At 40.8% G+C, this 26,551-nt stretch overlaps 1 protein-coding gene across 3 annotated transcripts in view; it reads left to right on the forward strand.

Annotated features, from left to right (window-relative positions):
* Window positions 1-26,551, forward strand: part of LOC127575480 (cullin-9) — a 163,884-nt gene that overhangs the window by 13,386 nt on the left and 123,947 nt on the right. For 2 of the 3 annotated variants that reach the window (XM_052025410.1, XM_052025412.1), the window contains exon 2: window positions 6,886-7,500. In XM_052025410.1, the coding sequence (XP_051881370.1) occupies window positions 6,897-7,500 (604 nt within the window). In that variant the 5' untranslated portion in view covers window positions 6,886-6,896. Of the gene's footprint in view, window positions 1-176; window positions 245-6,885; window positions 7,501-26,551 lie in introns of all 3 variants that reach the window. The other variant, XM_052025411.1, reaches the window with a different exon arrangement.

A 26,551-nucleotide genomic window follows, 5' to 3' on the forward strand; every position in this document is an offset into this window, starting at 1 on the left:
CTGTGGTAAAGCTAGAACTGTATACAACACTAGTTAATGGCATGAAATATCATGTCTGTCATAAGATTAGCACGTGCTTTTGTTTCCTAGTATTCAAATTGAATATTTTGAGGACAGGTAGATCTTGTTCCTCGGGTAGAACAGATTTGTACTTAACTGTATGTGTTCGATTGTAGGACGGCCATATGGATGAAGGACCAGAGGCATTTATGAATTGATTCCCGGGACAAATTGGCATTCCTAGGTAGGAAGGGAATAAGTTAGTGGGGAAAATGCTTTCTTGCTTAATAAGAAATATGAAGAAACACAAATTCTAACAAATTGGAGCTTTGACTTGATGGAATCAATAATTTGAGTGCACAGTGATTTAGGGGATTATGTGATCTGAGTATATATTTTGTTATGTACCAGCAACAAAAGAAACACACCGAGTCATGTATAAATGTTAGAAACTATTTTATTAATAACTACTTAAGATAATAAGAAAAAAGTAAAAATGTTAGAAGAAAAAAAGAGTTAGATCTTAAGCATTAACCCCAAAAACTAAACTCGAAGTGTGTGTGTGGCAAATTCCCAAACTCCAAGTCCAGGAATAGTTCTCAAAGTTCAGTTCAGCAAGCCATAAGGTGAAACATGAGCAAAGGTTTCCACAAAACCACCGTTGACTGAAGACGAAATGTAGAGAGAAAATAGAGAGTAATTACGAAATCCAAATGTTCCACGATGGAACCCATACGACACCTCAATCACTGATGATCTCCATTCCTTTTGTTCCGAAGTATCTGCCACCCAAAAGGCATTTGAGGCGTGGCCGTCCACACAAATACCTGTTTCCTTCTACAGGTTAACAACAAAGTGGACTCCACTGGATTGTTCCAAAAATCCATACGTGGATTGTAGTGACAGACACAGTTATTGTTTTTTATCCATTGATACAGAGACCAGCAGGCAGGTCGTCTCTCTCCCTTCTCTCTTTCTCTGACTCTGACTCTGGAGCAAAACGTCTGCACGTCCTTATCTCCTGTTGTCGTAATCATGCCACACGCACAAATGCTGTCTTAAAGGGACATTCACCAATAGTAACCTAATCCATAACAGTGTAATTGCTTGTTTGACTGTTGTTCAGTTTATTCTTCAGAATAGTCGAAATGACCTAATGTCGCATCAAGTATCCAAAAGGCTACTTTGGTTTCTGGCAATAGTCTTCATTCCTGCTCCAGCTTTCTCTTGGTGTTGGCCTGATATTTGATTACCCGCCTGATCGGATTTCTAGTTTCAGATTTTTAGTTGTTAGATGATCCCTGACATTTGAAATAATCCTTAATTTGTATCCCACCATCTCTGATCAGTAAATGGCAAGGGATGGCGATGGTTTTGGCAATGTCTGAGGAAGTAATTAAATCCTAAAGATTAAAACCTAGGTTACAGTATTACTTGTAATTTTATTAAATATTTAATTTTAAAAAATACTGTGAATTTGTTCTATAGGTGGGAGACAAAGGGACCAGTTTGGGGAAGGGATGAAAAGTGTTTGGAGAAGGGTTTTGATCAGAAATACAGTTGAGTTTAAATGGACCGAGGACAATGCCAGTTCCCCAAGTTCATCAGTTTTCTGATCTTTCAAAAAATTATCTAAATATACAAGTTGTGAGACAGGCCAGTAGAACAGTGTGATAATCAGGTCCAAACTTCTTTAAAGAAAGAATGAAGGTTTCAGTTTCAAGAAGATTGAGTGAGGGATGCATACAGCTGAACTTTGCAATTCAATGAGTGTCAGAAACTGAATTTGGGATTGAGAACAATCTGGCCCATCCTGGGAGAGGAACGGAAAGCTGAAACCCAGCTGAGGACTTGTGGAAAAGCAAACTGATTAAACTTTGCTTACTCACATGATATCATCTGACTTTGCAATATGATGAAAACTTGAGTCTGTTTTGTAGGGTACAACTTAGTATTAATCATTAACAAAACATTGTTGAATAAGTTGAGGAAGACATACTCAACGTTGATGTAATTGTTTTTGGGAGTGGATAACATAAATATTAATATATAATTGACAAAGGTCAAAGATCAAAAAATCAGTAAGAATTGCCACTTCTCAACTATTCCTGGAACTCGCATCACAGTTGTGTTTAACATGAGGCTTTCCCAGAACTTAAGGTATATTGTTCACATAGATTCCCAATTTCCCCCCAAAGAGCTGTAAACCCAAGATGCTTGCTGACCAAAGGAGATATTTTTACAGGATTCCTCATAGTCGCATAGCTGTGGACTGCAGTTACAAGGCTATGAGTCAATATGCACAAATTTATCACAGAACTTATCAACAGAGTAGTGCAAAGCAATAGTGAACAAACATGATCAATCGCTCATGATCATGAACAAACCTTGTCATTTTGAATAGGAAATTCATCAGTGATGAAAGCTTTGAGGCCCCATTCGAAGTCTGAGGACAATGCAGTCAGCCTCTGAATTTACTGACAGAAGTCTATAGTTTAAGTGTTGGTGTATTTTTTTGCTTTTATATCTCTGAAGTAATACCTTCATCTTAGGATGGTAGAGACTGAAGATGTTTGTTCTTTGGTCTGGGTTGAATTAGCTAATGTTATTCTAGAAGGGTCTTTCACCCAGCTGCAGGTTTAGGAATGGGTCCAAAATAGTTTTTACTGTAAGCATGGATTCTATGGCAGAGAATTGGGACACTGGCAATCTCAGTCAAATCATTCCGGTCTGAAAGTAAGTTAAAGAGGTACTGAAGGTGAAGTGAAACTTCTCAACCAGCAAAGAGTTAATGTGTCAAAAAGTAGAAACTATTAAAACTTGGGAATAGCTTGCTTTTGTAACAAGAACAGAAAATGTGGGAATTGTTGGAACACTGATGTGAAATGTTAACTCCGTTAATTCCTCCACAGGATGCGGCTGACCTAATTATTCCCAGCAGTTTTTGTTTCAATTTCAGATTTTCTGTATCTACAGTAGTTCTCTTGTATTACCGTCTGCTTTTGTGGTGAAGCAAGGAGCTTATGCCGAAGAAGATTAATGTGGTAATTAGCTCAGTCTCCAATTCCAGCATAATATCTGCTAACTTAATTAGCATAATCGCAGGAACATCATATTTCGGTGCTTATGTAGTTATTTTCCTTGTTAAATGATTTGGATTGTTCTAGGAGGTGATTTGTTTCTGTTTCAGGTTCAGAATTGTTCCCTCGCATATTTTGTCCCCCTTTACTCCTGATATTTGTGCCAGAAGTCCTTGAGGAATAAACTTTGTGCAAAGTCCGTTCCTCATGTGAGCACTGACTGGAGCTTCTAAAAATCCTGGGCCCAAAGGCTTTGCCAGTAATGGGTGATTATTATCTAGTAGTTGAGAAAGAAATCGTTGTTCTGGTTGAAGTTCTTGTGTTTGTCTGTACTGACTACCTCAATAGCAGTTTAAGATCTCTTCAGTTTCTTTTATCCTCATTTATGTAAAACAAAATCAAGCTGAGATCTTTAATGAATATAATGGTACATTTTCAGTTTTTAATTGCTGGCTTTGCTTTCCCTCGTGCTTTTTGCCCATTCTGAAAAGTGATTCATCCCGAGCCACAGTTCCGGGCATCCTTGGTGATCGCAGCTCGGATTATTTTTTTTAAGCAGGTTTTTTTGACAGCTGGGAGAGTAAAACGTGACATGGGTGCAATCATGTCTGCACCCAGTGTCTGCAAACACAACTGCACTTGCATAGGTGATTGGCTAGAGTCAGAAGTGGGTGTGATGCATCCAGCATTGGATGCTGAGGTGAATTAAGGTTGTGTGGGACTTCTCAACCAGCAGAGAGTTAATGTGCCAAAAAAATAATAATTATTAAAACTTGGGGACTGCTTGCTTTTGTAATAAAAACAAAAAAAATATTGGAAATAATTAAATGTTAACTCTAATCTCTTCATAGGATGCTGCCTGACCTAATTATTTCCAGCAGTTTCTGTTTATATTTAAGATTTTCATTGCTTAAGATTGCATCCCAGTACGAAGTAAAGATCAAGCATGGGTATATTTTTGGTTTTCCCATGTTCATACATGATTGAGTCCCGCATTACTGTTTCATTAAAGGGGGTGCTGGTGGTAACAGGATTAACAGGTTATAGTATTACTTGTAATTATGTTAAATATTTAATTTTTTAAAATATTATTGTGAATTTGTTCGACAGATGGGAGACAAAGGGACCAATATGGGGTAGGGTTGAAAAGTGTTTGGAGAAGTTTTGATCAGAAATACAGTTGCATTTAAATGAACGGAGGACATAATGCCAGTTCCCCACATTCATCAGTTCTCTTCGATCTTTCAAAAAAAAAATCTACCTCTTTAACTACCTCCAATGATCTAGCATCCGCTACCCTCTGGTCCAGAGAGTTCCAGAGGTTAACCATCCTCTGTGAGAAGAAATTCCTAAACTCTTCAATTTTAAATGATTGTCCTCTTGTAACTATTTAATCTTGTTCTCACTAGAGAAATTTCTCTGTATCTACCCTGTCATGTCCCTTAGGATCTTGTACTTTTCAGTAAGATTAACCCCCCCCCCCTCCCATTCTTCTAAACTTAGAAGAATACGGATTCAACATTAGCTGCTTCTAATCGGCCAACCCTCTCAACCCAAGAATTAGCCTGGGCGAATCCTTTTTTGATTGCATCCAACACTGTTATATCCCTTCTTAAATAAGGGGATTAAAACCGCACAATACTTAAGGTGTGGACTCACCAACTTCCTGTATAACTGTAACTAAACCACTATTTCTGCAGCTCCAACCCCCTTGCAATAAAGGCCACTATGCCATTTGCCTTTCTGCTTGCTGCATCTTGTCTGCTAACTTTGCGATGCATGCACAAGAGCACTTAGATTCCTTTGTACTGAAGTCTCCATTTGCATTCTCTTTCCATTTAGATAACAGTTTGCCTTGGACTCCTCTTACTGAAATGCATGACCTCTCATTTTCCCACATTAAACTCCATTTGCCAAGTTTTTGCCATCTCACTCTATATCTCAAGACTGAATGCTGAGGGAACAGTGGATGACACTGTACAAATTCCATAGATGATGTTTAAGACGAGCCATACTGATAAATTCCCAAAAGCAGTTATGATCTGTAGAGTTTACATTCACTATTTGAAACATTTGTGAAACAGCTATGGTGAGAGTGATCCATAAAATTCAATTTGTAGTTAGAACTGGAACAGGTTGACGTTTCAGAGGAAGCTTTGCACAATGCTTAAATTCTTGCCTTCTATGTGTTATATTTTTGGAATTAACATGTAGAAGACAAGTATTTGAGCATTGCGCAAAGCTTCCTTTAAAACATTAACCTATTCCAATCCTAATTGAATTGATAACTTTCTTATACCTAGTTTTAGAAATGGGATAAGCTTAATGGATTCCCCATTAGCAAAGATATTTAACATGAGTGTAAACAAAAAATAATCATTGAACCAACCAAGCTGATATTAGAGTCAATCATAACCTGAGCAGAGTGTTGCAAGAGGAGAGTGTAGGCGGTAAGACATGGGGACTTAGGGAATACCAGAGTGCATTAGACAGCTAATGTTCAGATGACTCACGTAAGGAAAGGAAAGTAAAGTCAGGTTGGATGGTTATTAATGTACTTGTGGTCAAATTTGGATCAAGGAAGGGTAGAGATGAGAGTTTTGTGTTGGAGAATCAGATTTTGGGAGCCGACGTAGGGCAGCAATGTTAATGGATATCTAATATGGATTGGAATTAAATATGGTTAGAATTAATTTAGATGAGCAGAAGTTGAGAGAGAGGCCATGAGAACAGTGTGATAATCAGGTCCAAACTTCTCTAAAGAAAGAATGAAGGTTTCAGTTTCAAGAAGATTGAGTGAGGGATGCCTACAGTTGAACTTTACAGTCCAATTGGGAAATGAGTGTCAGAAACTGAATTTGAGATTGAGAACAATCTGACCCATCCTGGGAGAGGAATGGAAAGCTGAAACCCAGCTGAGGACTTGTTGGAAAAGCAAACTGATTAAACTTTGCTTATTCACGTGATATCATTTGACTTTGCAATATGACAAAGACTGAGTCTGTTTTGTAGGGTACAACTTGGTATTAATCATTAACAAAACATTATTGGATAAGTTGAGGAAGACATACTCAACATTGATGTAATTGTTTTTGGGAGAGTGGATAACATAATTTATAAAAGGTTAATTGATCTTGACAGAGATCAAAGATCAGAAAATCAGTAAAAAAAATTGCCACTTATCAACTATTCCTGGAATTTGCATCACAGTTGTGTTTAACATGAGGCTTTCCCAGAACAAGGTATATTGTATTTAACTGTTCCTACTGTGCATTTCAAAAATCTGTGTATAACTGCAACTAATATTAGATCTGCGGAAGAACTACAAAGTCATTGCACGTTGTTTAAGAATAAATCATCCTAATACGGTAGAATTACTCCAGAAGGTGTGACTAATGGTCAAACTTGGGATCCAAGTGTTGTGACTGTGACTAAGTCACCGAAGAAACTGGTGGATGTGAAAGTGTGTATTCATCACAACTAGCAGATATTCCCTTGGAGATCCTTTTGGTAGAGTCTTCCAAACTCAAAATACATCGATAGAATACATCCTGTGTTCTATTGATGCCTTTTGATTTCAAAATTGATAACTGCTTTTACTTTCCATTTCAATAGGTTTATTTTTGAAGACTTGTTGGTTCTTGTTTGTATTGGTACCTGCTACCCCCATTCCGCAACCCCTAAAAGATGCCCCATGTCTGACAATTCCCTCACACCAAGCAGCAAGTATTTTGCAATTGTTGGATAATGTCAGTGAAGTATTAAAAACTTTACTGCAAAAAATAATTGTTTTTTTTTTGTTCAGGTACTAACAAAATGGGTGAACGGCGCAGCAAAAATCTTCTGGTCCAGCTGGGACCCAAAATGCAGGCGTATCCAGAAGAGCTGATCCGACAGCGCCGTTCGCATGATGGTCTTACGGAGTATCTAATTCGCTGGAACGTGCTGACTATAGATGACAGCGGAGGCAGCAGCAGCAGTGGAGGAAACAGTTCTAGTGACAACAAAGCAGACAATATTTTAATGTGGATGTCAGCTGAAGATGTATATGCCAACTGTCCTACTCTCCTTGGGAAACGGAAACCTGAGAGTCAGAGAGTGAAAGTGGAACAGGAGCCAGTGAATGTTGACTCTGATGTCACGTTTGATGATGTAGAGTTACTTGACATGAAGGAGGATGTCAAACATTTGGTGCAAAGAGCAAGGCGCCAGATGTCGCGCAAATCTGGACCAGACTCATCCCTGAATATTTCACACACAATTCATGTTCTGAGTGCCTATGCTAGTATTGGTTCACTAGTTGGTGTGTTTAAAGAGACGGGAGCTTTGGATGTGCTTATGGAATTACTCTGTAACAAGGAAACACAGACGCGCAGGAGTGCTGGGAAGATGCTCCGAGCTCTTGCTTCACATGATGCAGGTAGGATGTTCATAGTTTAACAACATTTCCAGCACTGTATGACTTGGTAATTCCATTTTGGAAAGGTCTGAATGTCAGACCAATTGCCAACTAGAAGAACAACGTCTCGTATTCTGCCTGGGTAGTCTGCAACCCAGTGGTATCAACACTGAACTTTTTCAATTTCAGGTAACCCACACTCCCTGTGTTCCTTTCTCTCTTCTCCTGGTTCCCTCTTCCTCATCTAGTTCCATCTACCTATCACATGCTAGACCTTCTGGTTCTCTTTTCCCCTTTACCAACTGGTCCTAGCTGCCCCTCATCTGTCCCTTATCTGGTTCCACATCATCTTCCTTACTTATCGGATTCCAGCATCTGCAGGCACTTGTTTTCACTTATCACCTTTCCAGCCTCTGTTTCTACCTCCACTCTCTCCTCACCTGGTTCTATCTGCATCATTTTTCCCCCTTTCTATTTAAATGTATCTGTACACTTGTTCTTCCTTCCAAAACGAACAACTACACGTTTTCCCACATTGTATTCCATTATTTTTGCCCACATGTATAACCTATCAATATCTCTCCGCAAACTTTGTCAATTTGCTTTCCTACTTATTTTTGTGTTTGCAAATCTGTCTGCTGTACATTTGCTTGCTGCATCCAAGTCATATCTAAACCATTGTCCTCTTGGCATTGATCCTTGTGGAATGCTATTGCTCACAAGTTGCCAACATGAAAATGGCCCCTTATTTCTACCTGTTGTTTCCTGCTTATGAACCAATCCTCTGCCCATGCCAATGTGTTGCCTCCAACACAATGATCTCTTAATATTACATCCAATACTCAATTAAAAAAAAATTGCTTCTCATGTTGCACAGCCATATGAGATGCTTCTTATTGATGTGTTTGTGTAACCTGAGATTAGCATTAAATTCAGTATAATCTCTATTAATTTAGAAGGATTTACAACCTACTGAGTGTAATGAAAACCACAATGTTGAATGTTTATGTTGAGGGGTAAATAGTTTGATCCCCTACTGGGAGATTTTTACTTTTTCAAAGAATCCCAGGCAGGACGAACCCATTTGGCCCTTTGCGTCTATTTCTAAGTGCTATCTGGTTAGTTCCAGGATTCTCTTTTCTGCCCTCCTTGACAGTAATACTAATTCTTTGCTTATTTATCTTCCTGGTTCTGTTGCCAGTGAGAATTTCCCTCTATCTGCTCTATCAACACCTCATTATTTGTGCACATCAATTAAAACTTCCATTAACCTTTTCAGCTCCAAAGATTAGTGCACCTGCAGGAATCTTGGTCAGAGTTGATGCAAGCATGGTGCTCTGGTGGGAGTTTGAGATGCAATGAGATGGAGCCCAAGCAGGCGGCTGGGGAAATGTGATGGGGCGGTGCAGCACGGCTGGAACCCTTGTAAAGCAACAGGCAAACTGGCCAAGTTTTACCTCAAGTATTACAAAATAGTTGATCAGTTATCACTGTGTCATGCAGTGACCTTCTGATATCATTTTCCAACTAAACATGGCCTGTTCTTTAATTTGTCTTGAATGTAGCTTGTCTCTTTCAATTCATGGTCCTTCCGTTTGTATTGCTAAATAATAACTTCTGTGCTCAAGTTCCTATGTCATTTTGATTTAATTCATCGAATTTGGATTGTGGGATATTGTTTTTGTTCCGTGGACCAATGATAGACTATGCATTTTAAGTCTTTTCTGGGTTGCAGTAGTCATCAAAGCACAAGTCCTAAGATACAGGGCTGCACCCTGTCATCTGGACTGCTGTAAGGAATTTTTCCCATTGGTTGAGGGAAAGCCAGGGTGCAGGAAGAAGGAAGACATTTCAGAGACACCTGTGTGGAAAGTCTTATCGTTGGAGCAGATACTGGTGTAACCACTTCGGAAATGACTTCTTTGTTAAGTTGATTGAGATTTTTATACACCTCACTGAGATCGCCTTCAGCACAGAGGGAATATGCACAATTGGAGGGGTAGCACAATGGTGCAGTTAGTAGAGCTGCTGCCTGACAGCTCCAGATGCCTGGGTTTAATCCTGATCTCTGGTGCTGAATGTGTGGAGTTTGCATGCTCTCCTTGTGAATATGTGGGTTTCCCTCGGGTGCTCTGGTTTCCTACCACATTCCAAAGACGTGCAGGTTGGTAGGTTAATTGGCCACTTTGAATTGACTCTTTGATATGTCTCTTTAATGCCAAGCAGGCACCTTTCATTGTTTCCTCAAACTACATTTTTTTTACATTACTGCTTTGCATGTCACCTCCATGATCCATTTGGATATCTTTGGCCATTTAATGAATGCATTAACTCTGATACAGTTTTTAATAGGATTGACCAAGTGTTTCACGGATTACTTGTAATGATGTCTGACCTGCAAATCATTGCTCAAAAACAGGCCCTTTGATTTTGCAGCGCACCATATATTCAGCAAGGTTTGTAACAATGATTCTGCTACAGTCTCTCAGCAAGATAATAAATCACCAGATGCAGATTACTGGTTTAATTTGTCACATCAACGTGCATTTTGCCTTGTTGGGGACTAATTGGAACAATTAATGTTCTTGCAATACTGCCACTTGTATCAAAAGGTAGTCTCCAAAACTTACCCTTGCATTTCCGATTAATTGAAATTTGAGTCTTATTTCTCTGGACCAGCAGGTTACTGACCTGTTAAAGTAAATGCTAAGGTGATGGAACTCCAACAAAAGCAAGAGAATTGCACTAATTGTATGTTTGACAGTGTTTCTCTCATCCTGAAAAGACATGCGATAAAATGGCAGAGCCTATATGTAATGACCATCTCCACGGCAGTAACATTTTGCTTCATGTATTTTGTGCCCTGCTACTATGTTCCTCTGTTAATTTCACAAGAAGTTTGAATTGTATTGCAAGTTGTTAATTTGGACAAGAACTTATTTTCAAGTGGTATCAGTTTACAACAGTAAATGCGCCCACATACAGTATAACATTTTATTTAATGTGTAGATTTTCAAAAGTTATGGACCTTCATGTACCTTTTTATTAATTTTGAACTGGAATAATTATCATAAATAACTGTTCACCTTCATATAATAGAGAATTGTAAATCCTAGAGCTGCTGCCTAATATTCTTCCTGCTTTTTGTTTGTTTTACGATGCACCAGTTAATTTGATGAATACTTATTCTATTCCAAATCATTAGGAAGATAGCAATGGCAAATAATTTAAGATTTGAGCAGGTATGAGTGAATTCTACTTTTCCCACCACTGATACCTGACCAGTAGAAACAATGAGAGGAACAAAGTGTGGAATTTGTAAATAAAATGGCCTTTGTCATTCATGGAACCATGTGGCAATTCTACCTCATGTGAGCTGCACTTTAAGCAGCCTCCCCACACCTGAATATCAATCTATATAAAAAAAATAGAGTATCTACTATCTAGATACCAAGGCAAAATAACATGCTTAGAAAATATAGCTACCTTAAGCCAATTTTTAAATCATTATCTTTCATATCTAAAGTTATATTACAAAGTTAGAAAATATTTTTCTGTTTGAGGTGTAGTAATATTCTATTTCAGATATGAAACCTTTTGGGTAATACCATTGCTGGTAACAAAGTTGAACTTGTCCAGATCCTTAAATGGGTAGTTGTGACATTGTATGTGACTGGAAAATTTGACTCATTAAAAAAAAACTTTCCTTCACCAGTGTTGGCTAGAAAGTTTAACACTATTTTGGCATGAAAAACTGTTTCAGCGCCAGTTTCATAACTGGCTCAGTATTTTTGACATTTTCTATTGTTAATTTTAATTTCCAACATCTGCAGAATTTTGCTTTTGTTGCAGGAGTGCACAGCTCACTCTGGTTGTTAATCTGCTTGATGTGAGATTAATTTAGTCATTATAAAAGGTGATGAATTAAGATTTTGCAGCATGATACATTGGTGTGATCACATTTCAAATAAAATGCAGAGAACAAAAAGTGTCAAATTTGGATGTTTATGAGGTGACTGAAGATGTTAGACTTCAACAGACCCCCTAAGAACATAGAAATAGATGCAGGATTAGGGTTTAAAGCTGTGCCATTCAATAAGATCATGGGTGGTTAACCTTGTTCACTTTCTTGCTCAGTTTTCCATTTTTTTCGGATTTCTCTGGCATTCAAAAAGCTGCTTGAATATACTTGGCACCTGGGAATACACAGCCCTCTTCCAAAGATTCACAACATTATATACTGTAAAGAAATTTCTCCTTATCCTTTATCCGAAGTAACTAATCTCTTATCCTGAGAGTGTGCTCTTAATTCTAAATCCTCCACGCTGAGGGAACAGGCTCTCGGCATGTCACTTCCTCTCAGATTTATTATTCTCAGTGAGACCACTTATTCCTCTAAACTACAATAATTATAGCCTCATCTCTCCTCATAGGACATCCCTCTCTACTGGGCTTTTGAGAGCTGGGGCTGAAGCATCCCTATTGATTAAATCAACTCTTATTCATTTTTCAGAATCTGGGCATTGTTGGCAAGGCCAGTCTTTATGCCCATCTCTAATTGCCATTGAGTAGGTGGTGGTGAGTTATCTGCTTGAATGGCTGCAGTGTGCGTGGTGAAGGTACTCCATTCACTGTGGACTTACAGGATTTAGACCAAGCAACAATGAAGGAACAGCAATATATTTTGAAGTTAAGATGGTGCGGACCTGGAAAGTAACACTTGCAGACAGCAGCGATACCAGATGCCTGAAATCCTTGAATTCCATGGTAGTAGAAGTTGTGGGTTTTGGAGCTGCTGTCACAAAAGACTGGGTGTGTAGATGCTGTATGTTTTGTAAATGCTGCACACTGCTGGATCAGTGGGCCAGTGCTGGAGAGATTAAACACTTTAGAGTGATGGATGGGGTACCATCTGTGGTGGATTGCTTTGTCCTGGATGGAGCCTGGATATTTGAGTTTTGCTGGAACTGCACTCAACCAGGCAAGTAAAGAATATTCTGCATATCCTGACATGTGCCTTGTAGACAGAGAGACTTTGGGGCATCAGGTCATTTATTATTTAAGCTTCAGAATCAGATTTATTATCACTGACTTAAATGATATGAAAGTTGTTGTTTTGTGGCAGCAGTACAGTGCAACGACACAAAATTACTATAAGTTACAAAAATAAATAGTGCAAAAAGGAGGAATAATGAGAGAGTGTTCCACAGGATCCCCAATTTATGATCTGTTTTTGTAGCTGCAGTACTTGTGTCAAGAGTAACACCTGCAATGTTGATGATGGACTTGGTGATGGTAATGCTGTTGAATATCAAGGGTAGGTGATTAGATTCTCTTGCTAGAGATGGTCATTATCTGGCACTTTGGCGCTCATGTTGTTTGCCTCTTATCAACCTTTGCCTTCATGTTTTTTTTAGGTCTTTCTATATGCAGACATGGACTGCTTCATTTGCTGAGGAGTTGTGAATGGAATTGAACATAGTGTAATCATCAGTAAGCATCCCCAATTCTGATCTTATGATGGAAGGAAGTCATTGGTGAAGTAGATGAAGGTGGTTGAGCCTGGACACTGTCCCAAGGGAATCCTGGAGTGATGTCCTGGCTGGGATGATTGAGCTCCAACAACCACATCCATCTTCCTTAGTATTAACAAACTGCTGGAGGAACTCAGTGGGTCAGGCAGCGTCTGTGGAGACGGGGATAGTCAATGTTTTGCATCGAGACCTTGCATCAGGACTGAAAGTGTAAAGGGATATAGAGAGGTGATGGGGAGGGGTGAGGCAGGAGCTGGCAGGCGATAGGTGGAACTGGGTTAGAAAGGGGATGATGGGGAGATGGAGTCGGGTGGAGGGACGGGGTGGAGTCGGAGGCTGGAAGGTGATCTATGTGGACACAACGAAAGGCTGCAGATTCTGGAATCAGATAAGTAAGGAAAGTGGTACATGGAACCAGATAAGGGAGGGATGATGGGCAGATGGAACCAGGAGGGCAGGGGAATGGGAGGCCTAGTGGGTTGTGTGGAGCCAGGTGGAGGAGGGGAAAGAAACTGGGTAATGGGGGACTGGGGGTGGGGGTTTGGAAAGAAGGGGGTTGAGAGAACCTGGGTCGTTCTAAAGGAGAGGGGGGGGGGGGAGGGGGAAACATGGTGTGCGTTACCTGAAATTGGAAAATTCAATGTTCGTATCATTCGGTTGTAGCTCCCTAGGTGGAACATGAGATACTGATCTTCCAGTTTCTGCAATCTTTTGTGTTTCCTTGGTATGAAGTATGGGCATCTTGATGCTGCACTCAGTCAAATGCTGCCTTGATGTCAAAGCCAATCACTTTCACCTGTGGCATTCAGCTCTTTGATCCATGTTTGGACCAAGGTTGTGATGAGGTCTGGAACTAAGTAGTCACAGCAAAACACAAAATGAGTGGAATACTAGATAGTGAATAAGGTTATGAAAGGATACATAGATCAGTTTGAAAGTTGAGCAGAGTGTGGCAGATGGAATTTAACCCAGACAAATGTTAGGTAATGCATTTTGGGTCATCAAATTCTAACAGGATATGCTGTAAGTGGCAGGGACCTCAAAAGTGTTGATGTGCAGAGGGACCTTTGGGTGAAATTTTGTATCTCCTAGAAAATGGCAATACAGATGGATAGGATAGTGAAGAATGTATTCAACGTACTTGCCTTCATAGGTGAGGCACTGAGTATAGAGGTGGGATGTCATGTTCCAGCTGTACAAATCATTGGTCAGGCCACACCTGTAGTATTGTGTGCAGTTCTGACCACCGCACTGCAGGAAGGATGTGATAGGATTAGAAAGAATGCAGAAGAGATTCACCAGGAGGTTGACTGGAACAGAGGGGTTTACTTATAAGGAGAGATTGATTAGGTGGAGTTTATTCTCATTGGAACATAGACTTAAGGGTGACCTTCTAGAGTTTTACATAATTTATGTGGGACCTGGATAGGGTAGATTGTCTTTTTCCTATGGTGGGGGAGTGTAAATCTAGGTTCAAGATGAGAGGGGAGAAAATATAAAGGAGATCTGAGGGGCAAGTTTTTCCCACACACAGGGTAGTGGTTACAAACGAGCTGCCAGAGGAGGCAGGTACAGTAACGTTGTTCAAAAGGCATTTGGACAGGTACTTGGATTGGAAGGGAGTAGAGGGATTCAGGCCGAATGCAGGTAAAGGGGATGAACATAGATAATCACCACAGTCAGCATGGATGACGTGGGCTGAAGGGCCTGTTTCATGCTGTATAACTCCATGACAAACTGGCCATTGTTGAGCAGATTATTGATGAGTCTTGATATCTTCCATCAGTCTGCTGGTGATTGCGAGCAGACTGATTGGACAGCAATTAGCTTTATTGGGCCTGGTTATGAACAATACGTCCCTGGATAATTTTCCACATTGTCAGCTAGCTAGTGTTGTAACTATACTGGAACAGCTCGGCGAGTTCTGGAGTGCAGATCTTCAGTACTGTAGTCAGGATGTTAGCTGGTCTCATTGCCTGTGTTGCATTCAAAGCAATCAGTTGTTTCTTGATGTCATGTGGTCTGATTCAAGTTGCTCGACGACTGACTTCTGTGACGTGGATGGTCCACTTGGAACTTCTGGCTGAACACGTTTGCAAATGCTTCAGCCTTGGTTTCAGCGCATGCAGGGTTGGTCATTGTTGAGAATGGATTCTTACAGATATTCATTTAAGGAAAGTGGGCTTCGCAGGCTGATCCAGCATTTAATTGCCCATCCCTGGATGTACTTGAAACGGTGATGATGAGCTGCCTTCTTGAACCACTGCAGATCTTGAGGTGTGGTTGCACCTACAATACTGTTGGGGAGAGCGTACCAGGATTTTAACCCAGCGAGAGTGAAGGAATGGTGATATATTTCCAAGTCAGGATGGTGTGTGGCTTGGAGGGCAACTCCCAGGTGCTGGTGTTCCCCATGCTTTTGCTGTCCTTCTTCTGAAGGTAGAGTTTGAGAGTTTGGAAGGCGCTATCTAATGAGTCTTGACGAGTTGCATCCTGTAGATGGTAAAAACTGCTGCTATTGTGCATCAATGTTGGAGTGAGTGTATGGTTGTGGATGGGGTGCCTATCAAGTGGGCTGTTATGTCCTGTATGGTGTCGAGTTGCTTGAGTGTTGATGAAGCTGCACTCATCCAGGCAAGCGGAGAGTGTTCCATCACACTCCTAACACAAGCCTTGTAGGTGGTGGACAGGTTTTGGGGAGTTTTAAGGCGAGTTACTTGCCATAGGATTCCTAGCCTCTGACCTGTTCTTGTAGCCACATTGTGTATATGATTACTCCAGATCAATTTCTGGTCAGTGGTAACCCCCAGGTTATTGATGGTGGGGGATTCAGTGATGGTAATGCCATTGAACATTGGCTGGGTGATAGCTGGATTTCCTCTTGTTTGATATCATCATTGCCCGGCACCTGTGTGATGCAGATGTTACTTGCCATTTATCAGTTCTTGGAGTTGACACCTCCTCTTAACTCTGTAATTGTCCTCCATTGTTTATGACTGGATATCAGATTGCAGAGCTTTGATCTGATCCTTTGTGAGGTCATTTGGGCCTGTCTCTCTTATGGTGATTTGCTGTTTAGCATACAACTTGTGACTGCTGACCTTTGGATGTTTTATTTTTTATTTGTGTTGGGTACTGCCACAGGACAAGAATCTCAACAGAAAGCTCCATATTGTGAAGGGGCTGAAGGACCAGGAATTCTGGATCAGTTTACTTGAACAAACCAATAACAGACATTTTGCTTTGATTGTGACTTAAAGATAATTATATGTTTCTTGGATGTGTCACGTGTTGCTGCTAATTCCCTGGGTTCTACCTCCGACTTTCCATTTCAACTCACTGGAACCAATCATGCAGGACAGGTGTTGGAACATAATGTAAGAATTAGGAGCAGCAACAACGCACATGGCTCCTTGATCCTGTTCTACTAATCTTTCCTTTGTGTCGGATCCAGTTTCCTGCTTGTTAACTCCTGCTTCACCCATGGATCAAAAATCTCTACATGTCAGCCTTCAATACATTTACTGATTTGTCCTTCACATCTCTCTGGCATTGAGAATTACAAAGCTTCAAAACCTGTTGAGAGAAATTCTTCATGTTTTTAAATGTTTCTTAAAGTATGATATTTGAGATCCAGTGTCCCGGCATTCAGAAAAGTCCTTGTAGCATGCACTTAATAAAGCCACTTCAGAATCTGTATTCAGAATCTATATGATTGTCTGTTACTCTCTTTATTATTATTTATATATTCCCTTGACCTGAGAATGAGGTAGTGATGAGTTTTGAACAGCTGCAGCACCTTGAGTGAAGGTACACTTAATGCTTTCGGGTGAGTTCAAGGATTTGGATCCAGGATGAAAGAACTGTGAATATATTTCGAAGTCAGGAAGGCATGTGACTCAGAGGGGAACCTGCAAATTGTGGCCTTTGTTCTTCTTGGTGGGATAGGCTGTAGATTTGGGAGATTATGTTGGAGTAGACCAGGTCAGTAACTGTGGGGTATTTTGTAGATGGCAAACAAAGCAGGAACAGTGGGCAGCAGGTTTAGGGAATGACTATTTAGGGTGGTTGATTGGGATCCATTCATAGGGCCCCTGATCAGGTAGTCAGATAATCGGAGCAGAGTTATATTAGGGCTGAACAGGTTTCAACTCCTCTTCTGTGCCAGTTCCCAAGCCCTCAATTCCCTGATCTTTCAAAAAATGAACTACTTCAATGACTTCCAGTGATCTACCCTCCACAACTTGCTGGTGTACAGATTTCCAGGGATTCGCCACCTTTGTGATAAGAAATTCCTACCTACTTCAGTTTTAAATGACTACCCTCAGTTAGCACTTAGCATCTAACTTTGACATTAAGTTGTAGTTTCTCTTGCATCGTCAAGCAGTGGTTAAAGAGCTCCTTGCTAGTGGCTGTTTAGATGATTAGCCAGGACTGATTACCAGGTAATGACTGTTTGCAGAGGCTGACTGAGGTCTTTAGAATTTTACTTAATATGAATACAGGTGATTTTAAAAAAAATGCAAGCATTGAGTAGCAATGATAGCAGTACCACCTGTTATTACAGATTGCAAAACCCTGGGATTCATGTGAGTGGGTAAATTAGGAAAAAGGGTGTTCTGGTACTTGGTTACTGCTTGGTAATTTGATCTAATGTGTGGTGGTATGGTTGGGCAATCATGGTCAGTAGAACTTACATTCCTGTCTCAAGTGGGAACTCCAGGGTGTTTCTTGTGTCAGGAAGTGTCATCAGCTGGATGATCTCGAGCTGTAGGTTGGAAGCTGAGCAACAGCTGATGCCATTGCAGTCAATCTGCAAGGCTGAGTTTTTCATGATTGGCAAGTTTCAAGAGGTGGTCACCCTGAGAGAACATAGACAGAGGGATTGGGTGACTGCAAGATAGATGAAAAAAGTGGTTCAGGAGATTCCTGAGGATTCAGTTCTGAATACAGATGGAGAAAGTTTCCCTTGGGGATGCAGCCCAAACCAAGATGGTAGTACTATGGGAGGCTCACTGTTCAGGGAGGAGAAAGATGAAGAGGGACCTATAGGGAAGTTGAAGTGATCCTGGGAATATATGCTGCCTCCTGGGTGCTGGGGTCAAAGTATACTAAAAAAAAAAGTTTTTTTTTGTGTGGACCGTGTCAATATCTTGAATGCACTGCCAGAGGAGGTGGTGGATCCAGATACATTCTCTATAGTACAGCACAGGAGCAGGCCCTTTGGCCCATGATATTGTGCCACATTAATTAAGCTAATTATGCCGACACATGATCCATATCCCTTCTTGTGTGCTCCATATCTTTTCATTCTCTGCATATTCATGTGCCAGTCTAAGAGCTTCTTAAATGCCTCTGTCATATCTGCCTCCACCACCAACTCTTGGCAGTGCATTCCAGGCACCCACCACTCTCTGTGTAGTTAAAAAAAAACTTGCCCTGCACATCTATGTTTAAGAGGCATTTAGATGGGCACTTGAATAGGCAAGGCCTAGAAGGTTAGGGACCTAATGCAGTCATCTAGATGGACAAAAAGTTCAGCATGGAAATGATGGGCCGAAGGACCTATTTCTGTGCTGTATGACCCAATAATAGTTATTGCAAACATTCTGGAAGAGCTGATAAGCAGCCACAGGTTGGGGTTCATATCTTTACTAAATTTTAGGCAGGAAAAGGGATGAGGTTCTGCAGAGGGATTTTAACAAGTTAAGAACACAATAAAAAAGCAGGACTTTACTCTCTGGGTTTCCACCAGTGCAACAAATTAGTGAGTACAGAAATTGGAAGTACAAATGAATGCAGCTGGAGGGATGTGCAGGATAAAGTACTTCAGATTCTGGGAGCACTGGGACTGGTTCGGGGAAGATGGACTTGTATAGGCCAGACCTCAAAAATGCAGGGACCAGTATCCTTGTGGTTATGTTGTTCATGCTGTAGGGAAGAGTTTAAGCTAGCTTGACGAGTAGATATGAAGCTGAGATTAGATTCAGAAGGGGGTAAAGTGGAAATGGAAGGAAATCAGATGAGGAATGTATTGTGGATTTACAGATAGTCTGAAGGGAATTGAAGAGCAAATTTATAGGCGCATTCTGATGTGTGAAAGCACTAGGGTAGTAATGGGGTTTCCAATTACCCTAATATTTACTGGGATATAACAGGCAGCTTAAAAGTACAGAGGACATCAGAATTCTTAAACTGCATTGAAAAGAACATTTTCATTATGTAGCAAGCTCAGGGAGAGGGAGGGGGTGGGTTGTAAATTTGGATTTAGTCTACAGATTGATGCTCAGTAGACTGAAGCAGTATCACTGTGTGAACACTGTTGTGGAAGATATCACAATTTGTTTAGACTTGGCATAGTTTTGGAAGAGGACAAAGATAAGATAGAAGTGAAGGTTCTAAATTGGAATAATGCCAGATTTACTCGACTGAGGAAAAAATTCAGCAGAAGGCCGGAGCCAGCTACTTCACGGTAAATCAGCCTCAGAGCAAAGGGAGGAACTCAAAAAAAGATATTTGAGGGATTTACTTCTACAACACAAACCCAAATCTGAGGGTAACAGGCACACACGAGTGTCATCACCTGCAGAACCCCCTCCAAGTTATACATCTTCCAGTTTGGAAATGAATTACGGGTCATTCATTGTGGCTGCATCCGAACTCTGGAACTTCCTCCCCAGCAGCACCGTGGGAGCACCTTCACCAAAAGGACTGCAGCAGTTCAAGAAGGCCACTCATCACCACTTTCACAAGGGCAATTGGGAATGGGCAATTTATGCCGGCCTTACCATTGATACTTGTATCTAGAAAAATGTGTTAATTTGCACATCTAAAATGAAAATATAATTTCAGAAAACTTGAAGTGATCTGGGAACAAGATATTGGAACAAAAGCCACTCAACATACTAGCTTTTTTGCCTCTTTAGGAAAGCGATGCTACATTAGGTGGTGTACATTTGTGATAATGATCTGGGGACACAAATTGAAATCCCATTACAACAGGTGGGGAATACAAAGTGGTGGATTACACTTGGATTTCAATAAGACATTTGATAAGGTGTCACATCAAAGGTTATTGCAGAAAATAAAAGCTCTGGGAGGTAAGGTTGGCATGAATAGAAGAGTAGATGGCTAACAGAAAACATTTGGCATAAATAGTTCTTTCTCTGGTAGGCAAAATGTAATAAGTAGTGTGCCTCAGGGATTGGTGTTGGGGCCTCAATGTTTTACAATGTATATACAGTGAAATTCCAACGATCTGGTGACCTTGGAACTCTGGAGCTGAACAACAGATTTTCCAGACCATTGGCTGTTACTCGTATTACCCTGACACACTTTTACTTTATTTTTTCGTAAACATGATACACGGTATTATAAGTTTTTCAGGAAGTTTAAAGGCAGTGCAGGGAAACAAACTGGTGAGTTTCAGGTTAGAACAGTAATAGTGATCTTGAAAGCACCAGACTGTCAAAATCCTTCAGGGAAGGAAATCTGCCCTCCTTGTCAGGTTGACCTAAATTTTTACTCTGAGCCTCCAGTAAGGACCCATAGATGTGACCATTGCCTACAATGCATATTTCCTATGAATAAATAAAATTAAGCATTTCTTTTAAGTTGAAAAAAACACTAGTGCTTGGTTTATTTTGCTAATGTCTGCAGTTAAAAATATGTTTGTATGTATTAAACAATTGAACTTGATGACTTGCTGGTTTAGTGTGCACTATGTACATTTTCCCAACACCCATACGTGTCTCTTTATAAAATGGAGGGAGCTGTTCTCTGTAACCATCTCCCCATTATGACAGAGATGTTGCCAATATGACTTGAGGGAGAGGGACTTGAACCCCTGCTGAGGTGGAACGAGGTCCTCTTTAGGAAGATCCAGTTTCTTAGAGGGCATTTCCTTAATATAACTATGAAGGGTTTGTATGTTTAAAGTAGAAAATAAGAAAAAGTAAGTTGATGTAGGAATTCTTTTGTTCAGCAGTTTAAATGTTGTCTTTGGCATCTTTCCCATTACATTGTGGGCTAATTGCTGAGAAGAATACAGAACAAATGACAGCTTAGGCTCATGGCAATCATTGGAAAAACTCTTCAAATTGAGATGAGGAAAGAGGGCAGTGGGTGTATGTGGAATTATATTTTTAAATTCCTATGATTTTTGTGTCTATTTTAACTACATAATCATAAAATTTGCCAAGTGTTTAACATGGTTTGATTTTGATACTGGCACATTTGCTGGATATTTTGTTTGGCATTCCTCTAACAGTGAATTTTGAAGGCTGATTTGTCCTGAGCCTGGATTTTCTCACCTAAATCTAGGGGATCATAGTTTGATCTGAGAAGGGATCAAAAGGTGAATCAAATAATGCATCAAATTTATTTATTCTAATAAAGTGTGTATTTAATTTAACCATTTCTACCTTCTTCCTTCACTTGAACCTTTCAACCTGAAGGTGAGTGGATTGGTCACTAATGTTCTGGTGGTATGTGATGGTTGGCACAGTGTGCAGCAGTTACTGCTGCTGCCTCACAACGCCAGGCACCTGGGTTCAATCTTGACTTTGGGTGCTGTCGGTGTGGAGTTTGCAGGTTCTCCCTATGACCACATGGGTTTCTGCCAGGCGCTCCAGTTTTCTCCCAAAGACTTGTTGGTGGGTTAAGTGGCAAAAGACTCAAGGGGATGTTTTTAGGCATGTGAAAAAGTTGCAAACTTGTGGGAAAATGAGGGCGACGGATGGACTGATGGGATTCTCTGCTGGGAGCCAACATCAGCTGAATGACCTCCTGTATCAAAACAAGTAAATCGACATTTTAGCTTGAATCGGTGACAAGATGATAAAGAGTTCATTAAGTCCTATGGAATAGGATTTAATAATTGTCTGTATGCATTTTGATCTTTGCATAACTGATTTGCCTTCTATTGATCTACATCTCTTGATGTTCCCTCTGATCATTTGATTTTAGTTTGTGAATTTTCAATTGATCTAGCACCCACACCCTTTTAAGTGAGAGAACTCTAAATTTCCCTGGCCCTAGCTTTGATTAAATGTTTCTTGATTTTTGCAAGAGACTATACTTCTTGTTCTGAAGAAAGAAAGATTTGTTGTACAGTGCCCTCCAGAATGTTCCAAAGTGCTGTACAACTAATGGAGTGTGGCCACTGTTGAAATACAATACTGAGCTTGCACCCAAAGCTTGCGCTTTGTGTTGAACTCCAACTCTGAGAACTTTGCAAATGTCTTGCTCCCATTACACAAGCTACAGTTACAATTCTGAAGTGGCAGCTAGGTGTGGAGAATTACACATTGACAAATTTCTCAAATTGTACCAAGGAGAGTTAGTTCTTTAAAGTAGTATTAAATTAACTTGAAAGCAGAATTTCAGAGCAATTAAATCAGCTGATGTAGAATCTGGGGATGTTGTATCACTTCTTGAGTGGCTGTCTAAGATTTTGCAAAGATGTTGAAGAAAAATATTGAAGGCAGCCGAGTATTGAGATGTTTGCTTGGAATTGGTTATATTTACATTAAATTCAAAAGTTACATTATTGTCATTCACCCATATGCTATAAAAACACATGGAGGAACGAAATGTCATTTCCCCCAGACTCTCACAACAGAGGACATACATAAAACAGAAGACATACAATAAACACAGACAAAAAAAATTGTGCAAGTACAAATAGTGCAAAAAACAGTATATACAGAATACAGATTTAGTGCAGAGTTAATGCAAAACTGAGTTGGAAGAAGAAAATACAGAACTCATTGTGTTGCACTAATCGTATAAACATGTTCAGCAGCAGCCAAAGTTCTTATACTCTGTTGTACAAATCAGGGCTTTTGACGCGGCATTTGTCTGAAACTGTCTCCAAGGTATTCAGGAGCCTGACAGCCTTGGGGACAAAAGCTGTCGTACAGTCTAGTAGTTCTGGCCCAGATGCTCCGGTACCGCTTTCCAGATGGCAGTGGGACAAATAGGTCGTGGGAGGGATGAGAATTGTCATCTATGATTCTGCAGACCTTGCGTGTGCATCGTGTGTTGTAGGTATCCAGGACTTTCCCGCTGTACTCGCAATTCTTTGCAAAGACTTACGGTCAGAGATGTTACAGTTACCGTACCAGGCAGTGACGCAGGTGGTCAGGACACTCTCAATGGTTCCCCTATAGAATGTGGTGAGGGTGGGGGAGGGAGGAACTGCAATGTTGTGGTTCATCCTCATCATCAGTTTAATGTTCTTCCTGTTTCTGAGTGATGAGGCTAGAGGTGATGGCTATTGTAATAGCCACCCTAGTTATAGAGTTAGACCCTAAACTTCTATAAAGGTCATAGGAGAGGGGGGAAAATAAACTATTACTCCTTGGATCATAGTGAGAACTCATCCCTGGAGATGTGAATTTCTGGGACATTTCTACAATTCGTTAGGAATTTAGGGCACATGAGGAGAGCTGTGCCACTCTTTGTGCCAGTTCTTCATGATAGTCCAGACTAATTCCAGCATCCATGTGTCTTCTTCGGCTTCAGAGAAATGTAGAAACTGGGAGTGGGAGTAGGCCATTCGGACTGTTGAACCTGCTCTGCTATTCAATATGATCATGGCTGATCATCCAAATTCAGGTCCTTGTTCCTGCTTTCTCCCTATATCCCTTGATCTTTTTTAACTATTAGCACTAAAACCAACTCCTTTTTGGATATATTTAATGGTTTGGCCTTGACTGCCTTCTATGGTATAGAATTCCACAGGTTCACCACTCTGGCTGAAAAAAAATTATCCTCATCTGGTACATTCATTTATTATTGTCACATGTGCCGAGATACAGTGAAAAATTTTGTTTTGCATGCCGTCCATACAGATCATTTCACCACATCAGTATATTGAGGTAGTACAAGGGGAAAACAATAACAATGCAGAATAATGTGTTACAGTTACAGAGAATGTGCAGGCAGACAATAAGGTGCAAGGCTGTAATGCAGTAGATTGAGAGGTCAAAAGCCCATCTTATCATATAAGGGGTCCATTCTATGGTCTTATAACAACAGGATAGAAGCTGTCCTTGGGCCTGGTGGCATGTGCTTTCAGGCCTTTGTATCTTCTGCCCGATGGGAGGGAGGAGAAGAGAGAATGTCCGGGTGATTATGTTGGCTGCTTTACTGAGGCAGCGAGAAGTGTAGACAGAGACCATGGAGGGGAGGCTGCTTTCCATGATGTACTGAGCTGTGTCCACAACTCTGCAGTTTCTTGCAGTCTTGGGCAGAGCAGTTGCCATACCAAGCCGTTATGTATCTCGATAGGATACTTTCTATGGTGTATCTATAAAAATTCGTGCACGTCGACAGGGGCATGCTTGAATTTCATTAGCCTCCTAAGAAAGTAGAGGTGCTGGTGTGCTTTCTTAGCCATGGCATCTTTGTGGTCGGACCAGGACAGGCTATTGGTGATGTTCACTCCTAGGAACTTGAAGCTATCAACCTTCTTGACATCAGCGCCATTGATGTAAACAGGAGCTTGTGCACTGCCCCCCTTCCTGAAGTCAATGACCAGCTCTTTTGTTTCACTGACATTGAGGGAAAGGTTGTCGTCGTGACACCATGTCACTGGGTTCTTTATCTCCTTCCCGTACTCTGACTCATCGTTATTTGAGATGCAGCCCACTGTGGTGGTATCGTCTGCAAACTTGTAGATGGAGTCGGAGCAGAATCTGGTCATGCAGCTGTGAGTGTATAGGGAGAAAAGTAGGGGGCTGAGGACGCAGCCTTGTGGGGCACCAGTGTTGAGGGTAATTGCAGCAGAAGTGTTACTGCCTATCCTTACTGATTGCAGTCCATTGGTCAGGAAGTCGAAGGCAGGTGTTGAGTACCGTGGGGGTCTAGGAGTTTGGAGATGGGTTTTCTTGGAATTATAGTATTGAAGGCGGAGCTGTAGTCTATAAATAGTAGTCTGACGTAGGTGTCTTTGTTATCCATCTGCTCCAGAGATGAGTGTAGGGCCAGGGAGGTGGCATCCACCATGGACCTGTTTCAGCAGTAGGTGAACTGCAGTGGGTTGAGGTTGCCTGAGAAGCTGGAGTTGATGTGTGCCATGACCAGCCTCTCGAAGCACTTCGTGATGGTGGATGTCAGAGCCTCTGGCAGGTAGTCATTAAGCCATGTTACCTTATTTTTCTTAGGTACTGGGACGATGGCTGTCTTCTTAAAGCAGGTGAGAAGCTTGTTGAATTAGGGAGAGGTTAAAAATGTCTGTAAAAACCCCCGCCAGCTGATCTGTGCAGGATCTAAGGACACGGCCAGGGACTCCATCTGGGCCAGATGCTTTCAGTGGTTTCACTCTCTGGAAGACTGATCTGACGTCTGAGGCAGTGACTGTGGGTAGAGGTGCATTGGAGGCTGTCAGAGAGGGGTATCTCAGCCTTAAATGGTTTACTCTGTGTCCTTGCATTGTGACTCCTGGTTCTGGACATCCCCACCTTCCAAGTATCCTACTTGCATTTAGTCTGTACAGTCCTGTCAGGGTTCTATAAGATTCAATGAAGACCTCTTATTCTTCTAAACTCCAGCGAATATAAGCCCAATCATCCTAACCTCTCTCCATGCATTAGTCCTGCCATCCCAGGAATCAGGGTGGTGAACTCCTTTCATAGCAACAATCTGCACAAAATATTCAAGGTGTGGTCTTACCAAGAATCTGTATAATTGCAATAAGACACCCTGCTCCTGTGCTCAGTTTTTTGCTATGAACACCAACATTCCACCTATCCTCTTAACCTGCATGCTTAGCTTTCAATTGTTTAGCCACTTTTACCCTGTAACTTGCAATTACCTTTGCCTCAACTGCTGTTAGCAAGCCAATCCACAATCCAGACTACTAAACAACTTCTTTCAAAGATTTTAAGTTGATTTCTCCATATCACTTCCAGTCTACCCTAAGGAAATAAACTACATTTGAAAATGTCATTGTTTCCTTCTGACAGACTTGGTATTTAAAGCCTTCCTTCTCAAATGGTTTCCTCTGCCTACAGTGCATAGTTTCTATGTCTTCAATGATCTTCCACTAATGTTGTGACCAAAATTGCTCTTGGTACCTTGCGCTATGCTTATCAACTCGCTTTAAGCACTGTAATTGAAGCCTTGTAGAAGCTGCTCTTCATCTATTAAGTGACCTGATGTGAAAGTATACTAATTCGTTAATATTGAGCAAAATGTACTGCAGGATACAATTGTTGTCCATTTGTAAAACAAAATCTTGGCGTCCTTTAGTTCAGTTATGGAATGTATTTACTCGTTTAAATTCCTTTCCTCTTTAGGAAGGGGGAGGGATCATCAGTTTGATTATATCATTCTCCAGTTTAAATTCCCTTCTCAAGGTAGTTTGTGATATCTCTCACCATCTTAAAAAGCCTCGGTAAACATCAGTTATTCCTCCTTCCATCCCTTTTCAACCTACCTAATGTGAGTTAGGTGTCAGTAAAACCATGCAACAGTGTCCTTATTCCCCTCTGCACTTGAACTTTTGCAACGTTTTATAGTTCTATATTGTT

Source organism: Pristis pectinata, chromosome 10 (assembly GCF_009764475.1).
Source record: "Pristis pectinata isolate sPriPec2 chromosome 10, sPriPec2.1.pri, whole genome shotgun sequence".
NCBI classification, from domain to species: domain Eukaryota; kingdom Metazoa; phylum Chordata; class Chondrichthyes; order Rhinopristiformes; family Pristidae; genus Pristis; species Pristis pectinata.